A 14529-nucleotide genomic window follows, 5' to 3' on the forward strand; every position below is an offset into this window, starting at 1 on the left:
ATTGAACTCGTAACTTCTGGCTAATGAGGCGAGCACTCTACCACTACTACATGAATGAGAATAACATGTCTTATTATTCAATTCATTGTTATATAGACATTTTTGGTATTCAACCTTTAACTTAACTAAAAATATGGAATTAAGAAAAACCAAAGGTTTCATAATAACATGTATTACTAAAAAAAAGCTTACAGTTTTCTCCATCCATGCATATACTTGAATGTATATTCAAACACATTTGTATGTATATACAAATGTTTGTTCATATGCTTATAGTATAAGTATGGTATAGATTGAGACATTTAAGTATATTATATATGTATGAACATGTATTGCATAATTAAGTATATTACATGTATATACATATACAATATACTTAAGTTTTTTAATGTATGTTATACTTAACTATCATATTTAAGTGTGAAGTCTATTTTAGGATGAATAGACTAAAACTAACAGTACATCTTGGAAGCTTATTAAACCTCTGAAACTACAAGATGTAAAGTATTATGTTCCATTTGATCTTATAGGTGTTCTGAATAAGCAGTCAAGGTAAGAAGTAAAGTAGCATGAAGTAGTATGAAGAGAGCTCATTCATTGAATAAACACTGCAGAAACTTTACTGGAGGAATTCAGGAAGTAGTAGAAAATCAAGATTTATTTCTAAAAAGAAGGTAAAATCAATAGTCGACTCAATTCATTAAAATCCGACTCAGTCACAACAAGATTTAGCTACAAAGTTTAAATGCATTAAAGCTTTCATTCAAAGAGTATTCAAAAAAGAAAATCTGAAAGAGCATTACAAGAAAAAAATACCAAAAAGGTCACTTGATGGAAAAATCAAGGCAGTTGGATGAGCTAAAAAACTGCTTAAATTAATTACAAAAAAAAAGTTATGCATTTTAGAAGACGATGAAAATTACTGTAAAAAAGATAACTTGATGCTTCCAGGTAATCAATACTACAATCAGTTGTAACATTATAAACCTTCTGACAAATTTAAGTACATTTGAGTAAGAAAATCACTTTCAAGTTCTTTGTATAGCAGGCAATTTGTTGTTGATGTTTTAAAAGCTCTCCTTTCATAACAAATGAATCTTTAAAGTCAGATCTTTATGTAAGTAAATGCTTGAAAAAATGACTTCTTACTCTAATTAAAAAGCATAAATAAACGACTTCATTATTGATTAATGCTACAAAAAAAGTGGCGTAAAATAAAATTGTGGAGATAATGGAGAGAGAGATTGAGTACCCACACACCTATGGAAAAGGCTTAAGTTTACTATTTATGGAAAAAAAAAAAGTCTCAAGTTGCTTTTGTGTTGACAAATTTAGTAGCACTTTAAGTAAAAACCATTGAAATAATCAAGAAAACTAATTATGTTTTATTAATTTTTTTAAAACCACTAAAATGCATTTTTACAGACTAGAACATTTTTTGTTTTTAATCCAATTATTTTTAATGTTTTTGATTTATCAACTGATTTATTCAGGGATTATCAAAATAATAATCATAGAGTTATGAAAAATTCTATAAGTGTGAATACAATTACACTCACTGTATTTCTAATCACACTTCTTGATGTAGTTCACACATTTGGTAAATATATTAAATGCCCTTCATACATAGGTAAATGCTTGCTCACAACCAAACCCTCTCTCAATGTATATATTAAAGCCAGATAACTATTTTGAATAATTAATTTTATTCTTTATTTACTGTTTGTGTGAATACAGGAACAGTCACAGAGTTTCTAGTCACTGTTTTTTAATGTAGTGTAATGATGTTACTGCTTGCTTGAACCCAACTTTTCAGTTATACTTAAGCTGAAACCTTTACAGAAGGCTTTTTCATAGCTGAATAATGTAGTTATTTTGTAGTGACTTAATTCAGTAGAGGTATAGAAATAGAATGCTCTCTTTTGGAAAGCCAAAAGTATTGAAATCAATCCACACTGTGTCTGTAAGCGTGTGTTACATATGTATATAGTTTTCGTATACAATATAAGTTTTAAGCAAGTTTTTTTGTTTTTTTTTATTTTCTAAATTTTCTTATAAAATATTTTAGTTTTTACGTTGTTTTTTTGTTTTTTTAAATATTCTTTTTTTTAAAATTCCTTTTTAAATAATATGATTAGAATAATGGAATTTTTAGAACAGGTGCTCTGATGATGAAGATTTTCAATATGCACGACCAGCTTCTGCTATTATTTCAAATAAACAAATTGTAACAACACGCAAAGCTGCCTGGTTGTTAGTTAAGAATGTTCTCCTATATTCAAAAAAAGGAAAGTTAGAAGCTTCAAAGCAACAAGCAAGTCAAAAAAAATGGCATAAGTATTGGGTGGCATTAAAAGGAATGGAAATGGCTTTTTATGATGCAAATGAAAAAACTGAATCATTGGAGGATTTAGATACACCTAGCTTTAGCTTAGATATCGATTGGTGTATTGCACAAGCTGCTCCTGAATATGTTGATTTAGAAAATGTGTTTAGTTTAAGCACAAGATCTGGCTGTTTTTATTATTTGCAGGTTTAAAAGTTTTTTCATTTTTGTGTCTTTTTGTATTTTTTGGTAATGCTTTTAATTGCTAGAAGAAGTTAGCAACTGTTTTATTTGCTAGAAGAAATCTGAAACTTTTTGTTTTATTTACTAGAAGAAGTCAGAAACTGTTTTATTTATTTACAAGAAGAAGTCAGAAACTGTTTGTTTTGTTTTTTAGAAGAAGTCAGAAACTATTTGTTTTATTTGTCATTTTATTTATCATTGTATTTTTTTTTGTCAGAAACTGTATGTATGTTAGTAATTTTTTAATTTAAAAGTTTTTAGTTTATAATTTAAAATTATCAGTTCTTTAGCTTTTAGAAATTTTTATAAATTATTTCTATTTTTGCTATTAGTAAATAGGTTATGTATCAGTTACTATTTTTAATCTATCTGTAAAATATTGGTTAAAATATGTTAAAACATAACCATATCATGTGCAGTTATTTAAATTTGTCATAACTTATAAACACTAAAGGTATTCACTAAAACAATAAAGATTTATATATGTGCAATTATTTAAATTTGTCATAACTTATAAACACTAAAGGTATTCACTAAAACAATAAAGATTTATATATATATATATATATATATATATATATATATATATATATATATATATATATATACAGTGTCTCAAAAAATTATCCGACCAAACACTTTTTTAAATATTTTTCCAAAAAAAAGTGCTGTATTTTCGTAAATTTAGACTTTTTTGGTAAACTCAAGATTAATAAAAATAAAAGAACATGTTTTTAAATAGATTTTCTTTATTTCAATGTAAAATATGAATCACAAAGTTTTCAGTCTTTAAATAAATGAACTTAGGTCGTTTTTTTATTGTCAAAAAAATATTCGACCAAACGCATTATTTGTTCCATAATAAATTATTATATAACAAAACAATTATTTTAATACTTTGTTGGGCCTCCCTTTGCTTGGATTACAGCTTCTAGACGTCTAGGCATTGATTCGACTAAAGATTTTGTTTCTTCTGATTGAATCTTTTCCCAGGCTTCTTCAATTACCACTTTGAGGTTTTCTTTTTTGGAAAATGACCGATCTCCAATTTTTCGGTCTACAATTTCCCACAAATGTTCAATGGGATTAAGGTCCGGTGATTGTGCAGGCCATTCCAAGACCTCAACATTATTTTCAGCAAACCACTCCTTTGTTTTAATGGCACAATGCTTGGGATCGTTATCTTGCTGAAATGTAAAATCAGATCCTAGCCAAAGTTTTCGAGCAGATGACTTCAAATTTTGCTTTAATATGTTTCTGTATTGCACCTGATCCATTATAGTATCAATAAATTGGAGTTTTCCAACACCCTTCCAAGCCATATATATATATAGCCATATATATATATAATTAATTCAGATTTTTTGTTTAGTAAATTTTCTTGATCTAAATGACTAATAATTTCAAATTTTCTATGTCAACATAGTATACATTTTTTTAAAGTGTTATTAAAGACAAGCACAGTTTTTAGAATAGACAAGTTTAATTTAAAATTAAAATTTTTTTCTTTTAGTTGCCAAATATATTTTGACAGCATAGTCTCTTGAGTAATTCTTATGTTTAAAAGATTGTTTGTAGTTGGCATATTGTTTTTCTAATAAATTACACAAAATTTTTAACAGAAACACTATTAAAAGAAGCTAATATTAACAACAACAACAAAAAGTATACATGTATATATATATATATATATATATATATATATATATATATATATATATATATATATATATATATATATATATATATATATATGTATATATATATATGTATATATATATATATATATATATATATATTAGGTTGAAAATTTCCAGAAATTTTCCTGGTGATTTTGCTCAAAGTTTTTGGAAATTTTCAAAAAAAGTTTTAAAAATGTAGGAAGATTTTTATGTATAAAAATTGCATTTAAAACATCTTTATAAAAGGTACATGTTATAAATGCACGAGCTGTGTTAGATTATAATAGTTTATCTAAAAATGACATTAGAAAACATATTTGACTTGAATGTTCAGTAAAATAATATTAAATTAATTAATAAAAAAAAAAAAAAATGAGTAGCCTTGTAGACTGTAGTGGCCCCCCTCGAGCCTTGGGGAGATGAATAATCTTAAAAAAAAAAAAATTGATTTGCTTGGTATGATACTTATAAAACACAAACTCACACAAATCGCCCACTTGGCTGGAAATTTATTATTAAATTATTGGTTTGGAAATTTATTATTAAATTATTGGTTGAAAAATATGGTATACATTTTAATCATTTTAAAGTATAGCATAATTTTTTAATTTGTTGATTTATTAAACAAATTATCAAGTCAAAAGTGCCCTAGTATGGTTGTGGTGAGTGAGACTTAAGTCTTAAAAGAATTTATTTAAACATAGCTGTGATATTTATGACCTCAGAATCATTAGTTGTTTATTTTTATTGCCAACTAAATTTTTAAATAGTTCAAATTTAGCAAAAAAAAACTTCTTTACTTATTACCTTTCATTAATCAATAATGTTTTTAAAGCAAGAAAAAATTGTAAAAAAGCTCAAACCTGTTATGGTTTGGTTCAGCTGTCAAACATCTTTAAGGCAGAACTCATCAGTATTTTTTATTAGACAATTTTACAACAGACCCATTATAAAAGTTTTTTGAAAAATTGCAAAAAGGCTCTGGAGTACTTCATTTCTGTTCAACAAGTTCTTGAAAAAGTAACCATATATCGTACAAAGTTGCTAATAAAGTTTGAGAAAAGCTCTGATGTATTAAACAATATTGGTTCAGATTGTATTTGTCCAAAATGTAAATTTTTACCAACTGAGAATATTTGCAATATAATTGACAAATTAAATGCTATAGAAGATTCATTAATAGTTGATATAAAAATGTCATTAATTTATATAGCTGGGTACATTTTTTGGGATGATGAAAATCCAGATGGTACCATATTTTGAAACATTTGGCATTTTTTAAAAGGAGATAAATAGGAGGTAACTATTCCAGGTGGCAAAGTTTGTTTATGGGTAACTTACTGCTACATTTATTTTTGTGAAGTATATAATGACACTTGTCAGTCATTGCTATGTAATCTCCTAAAGATGATATCATTATATTATTCACTAAATATGGAAAAACATCATAGGTTAACATGAAAAATGTTTTATTTGAAAATGGTTTTCATTTTTATTCACCTTGTTCACATAAGGAATCCAAACAGAAGTTGATAAAACTCAGCACAAATTAAAAATATGTAAAATATTTTAAATTAAAACTTTGTAATTCATTAATTTTTATTCATATTTTTTTGGAATTTGTAAAGGTTTCTTTTTTCCATAAAAATTTCTTTAAAAATCCAATATTAAATTTTGTGGTGAAGCTAAACAAAAGTTTCAAAACAAAATTTATTCCATGAGAGTTTTGGACAAACTTGAAGTTTGAACTTTTAAACTTAAACAAGATAATGTTTTTAGATAATGAAAATGTTTTAGTTAAAAAAAAAAAGTTTAATAGAGTTTATGTTATTTAATTAAATGCGGATCATTTGAAAACAACCCTAAGTTGATCCTTGTTCTTGTATTAATTACTTTTTTAATGAAACATAAACTTTGTCCTCTACTGATCTAATTGATGTTTTTTAATACCCAGTTTGAATAATATTCTCGCTTCTGAAGTAACTAGTCCTTTTTGCAGACTAACTAGGCAACAGCTAACTATGAAGCAACTGTTTAACTAACTAACATTTAAGTTAGCTAACGTTAGGGATAAAAGATTAGGGGTAAGAGCGGAATTATCCTCATCAATGAAAGCAATTGGTAGAATCAGTAAAAGTATTTGATTATTTAAGTGAAATTATAACTAAAATTTCACTTTAAATACATCATTATTTGAAATTTATTTGACTTATGCACAAAATAGTGTTACAAATGCTGCTTTAAAAGATAATATTTGATTAGAATAGTGTTACAATTGCTGCTTTAAAAGATAATATTTGATTAAAATAGTGTTACAATTGCTGCCTTTAAAGATAATATTATATTTGATTAAACTTCGCAGTAAAAATATTTTAAAATTATGAACTGTTTTATGCTTATTAATAAAAAATTAATTTTCAATAAATTTAGGAAAAAAAGTTTTTTTAGATTTTTTATTAACAGCTTCATCCAAATGGTCATAGCTGTATTAAACCCTTTTATCACTGGCATCTATTTGATATCTGGCAGTATTTAACCCTCAAAGCAAATTGAAAATAATGGCAATTTAAAAAATTTTATACTATTCTTTTCAAAATTTTTCTTAAACTTCGTTAGTTATTAATTATATTTTATTTTTTTAATTTGTTTTTGATTTTTTGTCTAACTAACATCTTACTAACAGGGTTTAAGTTTGAAATAAAATTTATCAATTAAAATGCATTCATTAAAGAGGTATGTGTGACACATGACAATGACAAGCTTAATCTATTATATTTTAAAATAATGATACATTCTCTATAAAAAAATTTTAATTTTAGTCAACTAGTCCAGCTGAAGTAGAAAACTGGATACACTGTATTCATTCATTATGTGCAGGTGTGTTTGCACGAAGAAAAGGTTATACAAATATATCATTTCAACTTGAAAAAGAAATTGAAGAATTATATGAATGTATTAATACTGATGAAAATTTAAAAAAAATGGCTTCTCTGCAGTTACAAACTGAAAAAGAAACTTATGCAAAGCAGAAGATAATAGATCAGGTAAAATGTTAAATGGTTGATTAATTTTTTTAATTGGCAGTTTAAAGTAAAGTTTTTTATAAGGTTACAAGTATGTACACTATGGCAATGAAATACTACTATAACTGCTACAACTTTTGACTTTTTATTATCTATATAATATGATTCAGTATACAGTAAAAAAAAGTTTTGATTTTCAGATATCTTCTTGGGATAACAGTCTTGATGCACGATATTGTAATATGTTTAAATTAAAGTGCTATTTGTCAGCAATTAATAGTAAGCCATCTCCTAATCCTCAAGAGCTTTTAAGTCATATATCTCGGTCTTCAAAGCATGCTTTGTCCAAAATAGGAATTTTTTCTGTTATTTCATTTCATTCTTTACTTCAAGTTAAAACCGTAAACGAAGAAAAATTAAAATCTTCAACAAAAAGCTTGAAAGATAGGTTGATATTCTCATTGAAGACTGATCAGCATTCAAGAACTGACCAATCAAAATTACATTTCAAAAAGATAAAAGACAACAAGTTTGTAATTTTTAAATTAATTAATTAAAAAAATTTTTTGTTTTGTTTTAATGTAGATAGAATGTTTTGAATTCTATTTTAAACATTGTTTATTTACTTTATATATTTTTTCTTTATATATTTCATTCCTTTGGTTCCTATAGTTGGTTTTCTTAACTGAGTTTTATATAGTTTCTTTTTTGCTGTTTATTACTTATGTTTTGTTAGTAAATTCTACAAAAATGCTTCATTCGTATTTTTACAATACAAGTTTTTTATATTTTACAACTTTAGGTTTCAAAATTTCAGTATTCATTATAAAATTTAACAATTATGAATTTTCTACTTTGATTTTAATTTTTTGCATTATAATATTAAATAAATTTTTTTTTTTAACATTTTGTGTTTTAAAAGTTCTTTTTTTATATTTGTTTTGGCCATTTAAAACTTCTGAATTATTTATAGCAAAGAAATTAATTATGAATTATTTTCTTTTGTTTCTCTTTCTTATAAAAGATGTGTTAATTTTTTTTATTAATTCAAGGCACAAAAATTTTTAACTAACTTGAAATAGATGTAGAGAATTTTTTATGTTTTCTTTTCGATATTGTAGGAAAAATCAAATCTTTAATGAAAGTGATGGAGAAACTTTTTCTTGCAAGCATTCTAACATGAATGGTAAAAAGCATGCAAAACTCAATAAAAAAGGTCACCTTCAAGGTCGTATTGGTGATAATATTTATGTTCAAATACAAAGCAAATCTTCAGTTAAAATACCCTTTGAAGAAAATCTCAAGGTTTATGATCTTTTAGAAAGAGTTTGTATGAAAGAAAATTTAGATTCCCAAGATTTTTATTTAATATTAATAACAGATGAAAACCTTCATAATGGTTTACTTGGATATACAATACCTGACGAACATGAACTACTTGATTCTTTCAAGTATTCTGCTATAAAGTTAAACACAAAGTTTATATATGATGTTACTTTGTCAAGATCTATAAACATTGAAGATAATGGACTTTTTGGTATTTCCTTTCAGATATTTATTTTTAATTAGTCTGTTATTTATAATAAATTATATAAATATATCTTATGTTTGATAAGTTCTATGAATATGTCATACTATACTTATTAAATGTACATCTAATTTGTTTCAGGCTTGAAACTTGTGCAAACTGCAGATAGCATTATTGTGCAAGATGTCGAAGAAGGAAGTCTTTCACATCAATCTTATGTTTTAAAAAATGATGAGCTAATTCAAATTAATGGAGGAGATTTAACAAATAGTTCATTTTGTGATATTCTGCATATTATTAAAAGTATTTTAAACTTTTTTTATATTATTATGATATCATTTTTTATTAACAATAAATTCTAATTGCTTTTTAGCTCAGTCAATAAGTTTTTATTTAAATTGTTATTTATTATTTATAATTTTATTTAAATTGTTTTTAAAAATAAAAGTTAAATGTTTGCAGTTTTAAAATATGAAATTTTTTTCTATAGCAATATTTAAATTATTTAAATTAAAAATAATTAATGATAATTTATAGTAATTAATGATAATTATGTTGTTAAAAATCAATGTTACGCCTTTTCAAGATGTAGTTTATAACATAAAAGTTGTTAAGAAATGCCATTTATTAGGAATGCAGCAGAATATTTTCTGATTAAATGTTGTTCTATAGAGCTTTGTGGTTAGATTATTAGGTTTTTTTAGAGTACCCTAAAACCCACAACAATAGTAAAGCGTGTAATTAAGAAAATTGTAATATGTAGTTGAGAAACACAACATGTAGTAAAGAAGTTTTCACATGTGGTCGAGAAACATAATTGCATATGCACAATGTAAGCTTGCAAGTTGTTACAAAAGGATTTTAATAAGTTAATAATATCAACTTCAAATTTTTGTATACAACAGAAACGATTATGTAATTAAAAGATTATTGTTTTATATGTCAATTAAGTCAATTAATTGTTAATTTATATTAATTAACACATTAATTGTTATATTAATTATATTGATTAGTCAAGATAATTGTATTTCATTATTTTTATATTCATTATTTTCACTCTACCCTAGTTTTAATGTTGGAAGTCTTTTGCTGCAAGAAGTTAAATTTTAATGAAAGTAAACTGACTTTCAAAATAACGGTAACATAGATTGAAAATAACTATGAAATAAGATAAGTGGGCATTGAAACTAGGAAATTAAAATGATTTAATATTATTTATTACAACAACCATTGTCAACTACCTCAAAGGTACTTGGCAATGGTTGTTGTAATAAGACAGGTTGTCAATGAATAGTAATAAAGACAATCAAAACACAAATAGTTGTTGCAAATGGAAAATAAGCATGATTAAAGTATAACGTTTTGAAAATCGGCAACAAATCATGGGTCAAACAAATACTGGAAAAAAGTTAACTCAAAAATCCCTGTTTAGAGAAATCAGTTTTCTTCGAATTTGAAACTTTTATAATCTTATTAAATTGAATTTGGTTTTAAATTGGTTTTAAATTGGTCTTTGTCTAAGAAAATATTTATAGCTTTTATTTTTTTCAATTTAAAAGCTTTTAACCTGAATAAAATACCCTTTTTATGAGTTAAAATTAAATGTATTTTTATAACCAGAGAAAAGATGTTTCATTCGACTTGCATTTTACCAGTTTGTAGAGCGTTGCAAACTTTACAATACTGCATCATTAAGTTAAAACTGCCAATTTTGGGCTTAATGATGCAGTGAATTAGTTTTTGACCCACAAAATGATGTCATGATGGAAATTTTCAGAAGATTATTTAATACAGGTTTTTGCAAGGAGTGGCTATGTTTCACTGACAATGCTATTTAAAATCCTTGATAGGAAAGTGTTTGAAAATTCATGCCCTTAATTGTTATGCTTAAGACCCTATGATTTAATGTTAAACCCAGTAGAAAAAATCTGCTACAAAATTAAAACTAATGCTTAAAATATGAATTACATTCAACCTTAAAATTTTCACCTCTATTTGGTGCTGCAGTTGTTGAACTATGGATAATAAGAAAAAATATGAATATCTTTGAGTTGGTGTTTGAATAAAAGTTACAGTAATTTACAGTGTCATTTTTTAAATTTAGTTTCAATCTCAAAATTTTTTGTAAATCAGTAATGACAGAAAACAGAATAAATTAATTATTAATTAATTAAATTTTAATTAAATTTTAAATTTATTGCTGTAAGTTTTAACAACATTGATAAAACTAAATAAATAAATGCAAATATGATTTTGTTTAATTTATATTTACATTTTTACAGTAACAATTTTTTCTGTTATAAGAAAATATTTTACATGAAGAAAAACATTGTATAAGAAAATTATTTTTCTTGCATTTAGTTTATTTTTTTATTTCTAAAGTTCCTTTTGATTTCATTGCTTATTCATATGCTTTTTAATGCATTTTTTCAAATGTATAATGATGTTGTAAAGTTTAAGTATATCAAATAAATCTTGGTTATTTGTAAAATCATTTTTTTAACTATTACAAAATAAAATAGTTTTTAGCATAACCAAATTTTTTTATGCATACATAAAACATGAAATAGCACAAGCCATTTGTCTGCATTTATAACATATCTTATGCAGCCCATCAAGTACATTGAATATTCCTAATATCTATCTAAAAGCATTGTTTTATTTCTTATTTTTCAGAGTTACACCGCACATCTGATTATCATCTTCTTTGTTCTCTCCGGTAAAAACATCAACCTTTATTTCCAATGTTTTGCTGCCATACATAAGAACACTCTGGATGCATGTGTGGTATAACTTTCCTTTGACGTTTAATAACGTACTTCTTGCTGTTAAAAGTGGAAATAGTTTTGTGACTCAAACACACCTAACTATTGCCCTTGATGTCTCTTCGGCTATTTAATACTAATAATATTAAATAGATATCACAAAGTTATTATACAAATCTAAACATTGTTATAGATAACATAATCAGGAGCACCTTGTATCTGGCTGTTTCAAATATTGAACTCTAAATACTAATTCTTTTTCTATCTCTGTACTTAAGCATAAATCATCTTCAAAAAATAGTTCTTATGTTAAAGTAACACTCTTTACAATTTAAAAAGACTTTCCAACACAATTATAGAAAGCATAAGGCTGAGCACTGAACCCTGACACACAACAACTTTTGGGTACCACTACTCCCCAGAATCCGCAAAAGATTTTGTTGTTTTTTGTCTTTATTACTTGTTCAAGCAGTTTATTACTTGATATGAATTTCATATTAATTTTTCTTTGCTTTTATTATATTTTACCATCTGATTTTTTTTTAAATGATTTTTTGGCTACATTTTTAAATATATTTACTAATTAGAAGAATCAAAAAATAATATTCAAAACTTTTTAAATATTATTTTTTGTTTCTGGTAATTAAAAGGTCTTTAAATACCAGAAACAAAAAATAATATTTAAAAAGTTCAATTACAATAAAAAGTTAAAATTCTGCTCAAACTAAATCATTAAATTGCATTTTGGGTTGCTCTTCTGTCATCAGGGTATGTTATCTTAAAACAATGGGATGTTTACACCTTTATTTGCTCCCCTAGGTTTTAGACTAAGAAAAGTGTTCTTATATCAGGAAAACATTTAAAATAGATTAACAAATTATTTACAAACTATCAGTCAAATCAATCTAATGTTAGCGAAAAGATAAACACAAACAGATTAACAAACTATTTACAAATTATCAGTCAAATCAATCTAATGTTAAAATTTTATCCAGATGTCAGTGACTGCAGTGGTAAATTAGTTCAATCTAAAAATATATTACTTATTAATTTTCTTGTTGTTTTTTGTTTCAAGAAGATAAGGATTCAAAGCATTCTTCAAAGTTTTGTAGAAAATGTTTGAGTAAGTTATAGAATGGTCAAATATTTAATGTTTTGCTCTTCTCACTCACTAGATCTTTTTACTAGAATGATTAGGCCTCCCTCATCACCAGATCTCTCTATTTAACTATTATGGGATGAATTAAAATAAAATGTCAAAAAAGTGAAGTGTAATAGGATATGTGGAGAAAAATGAACTGTGAATGGCATAAAACTGACTTTGTCAAATTGGAAAAGTTGAAATGTCCAATGCCAAGTATATGTAAAGCATATGTAAAAAATGCCAAAAATAAAGAATATGTAAAGTTATTGATGCTAAACAGGGTTGCTTAAATGAGAGTGAGTTATAAATTAATTTAATTTGATTTTTGTTATATTTGATGCACATGCATTGCTTGAACTAGACTGAGCAATAAAAGCTCACAGAGAAATTTGAAACATTTCTATTGAAAAAACTATATATATATATATATATATATATATATATATATATATATATATATATATATATATATATATATATATATATATATATATATATATATATATATCACTTTTAAAATGAGTGAATATAAAATGATACTCCTATCATTTTATATTCACTCATATATACTCCTATCATTTTATATTCACTCCTATAAGATTAAAAAAAAAAACATTATTGCTTTTGTGTAATCATAATTTTTGTAATGGTTTTGTATTTACTCAAGATAATTAATAAAGCACCTAGTTCATCCTGTCAAATAAACATCTTTGCCATGCTTTACCCTGCGGTTTATGTTTGCTCCATACTGCAGTAAAAAAGGACTGAACTATAAACAGCTAAAACCCTAACTTCACCTAAATTTATAAGGCACTATGGGTAGTAAGAGATGTGAATTAAATACCAAATACTATAATAAAATTAAAATAATATACATATATATATATATATATATATATATATATATATATATATATATATATATATATATATATATATATATATATATATATATATATATATATATATGTATGTATGTATATAAAATAAGATAAATATATAGAATAAAAAATATAAATAAAAATTTTAACAAATAGAGCAAAAAACAATAGAATAAAATATAAATGATAATATAAAATAATAAAAATTAGTATATTTTACATAAATAAATTATTATCTAATAGATAATTTATATAGATAAATTATTATCTAATAGATAATTTATATAGATAAATTATTATCTAATAGATAATTTATATAGATAAATTATTATCTAATAGGAAACCACAAAATACTCAACTACAATACCAATGTGATAAATGTTGCTAGATAAAACTTTGTTAAAAATACAACAACTCGCTAAAATGGGTACTTATTGTATAAATAAACTCAAGCCGATAAGATATAGAAATATATATAAAATTATAAAAACAACAAAATCATACAAAGTTTAACACTGTTATAGATACCTAGATCAAATGTTGCTAACCAATCAAAAAAACAGATTTTGAATAAAATATAGCAACACTAACGAAATTAGTAAACGAAACCACTACAACGTCAAATGTTAAAATCTATATAGAGCAGGAAGAAAATATATATGTATAAAAAATGACATCCTAAAAACTAACACATTCACATGCCAAGAATATGTAAAGCAGTTATTGCTACTAAACAGGGTTACTTAAATGAGAGTAAATTATAAATTAGTGTAATGGAATTTTTTTCATGTAAACTTAATTGTAAGATAATTTTGTTTTGTATAAATGTTTGATTTGTACAAATGTTACATCTACCTACTCTATTAAAATAAACACCTAAAGTTAAAGTAACTATAAATACAGGCACTCCCACTTTTACCTTGATATGATGATTCAT

The 14529-nt window shown here is 24.7% G+C and overlaps 1 protein-coding gene across 4 annotated transcripts in view; it reads left to right on the forward strand.

Annotated features, from left to right (window-relative positions):
- The window catches only part of LOC100210698 (protein still life, isoform SIF type 1), a 56543-nt gene that overhangs the window by 14854 nt on the left and 27160 nt on the right, over window positions 1-14529 (forward strand). For all 4 annotated transcript variants that reach the window (XM_065793493.1, XM_065793496.1, XM_065793495.1 and 1 more), the window contains exons 7-11: window positions 2156-2533; window positions 7071-7295; window positions 7475-7803; window positions 8396-8811; window positions 8944-9105. In XM_065793493.1, the coding sequence (XP_065649565.1) occupies window positions 2156-2533; window positions 7071-7295; window positions 7475-7803; window positions 8396-8811; window positions 8944-9105 (1510 nt within the window). The remainder of the gene's footprint in view (window positions 1-2155; window positions 2534-7070; window positions 7296-7474; window positions 7804-8395; window positions 8812-8943; window positions 9106-14529) is intronic.

The sequence above is a fragment of the Hydra vulgaris genome, chromosome 03 (genome assembly GCF_038396675.1).
Source record: "Hydra vulgaris chromosome 03, alternate assembly HydraT2T_AEP".
In the NCBI taxonomy this organism is placed as follows: Eukaryota; Metazoa; Cnidaria; class Hydrozoa; order Anthoathecata; family Hydridae; genus Hydra; species Hydra vulgaris.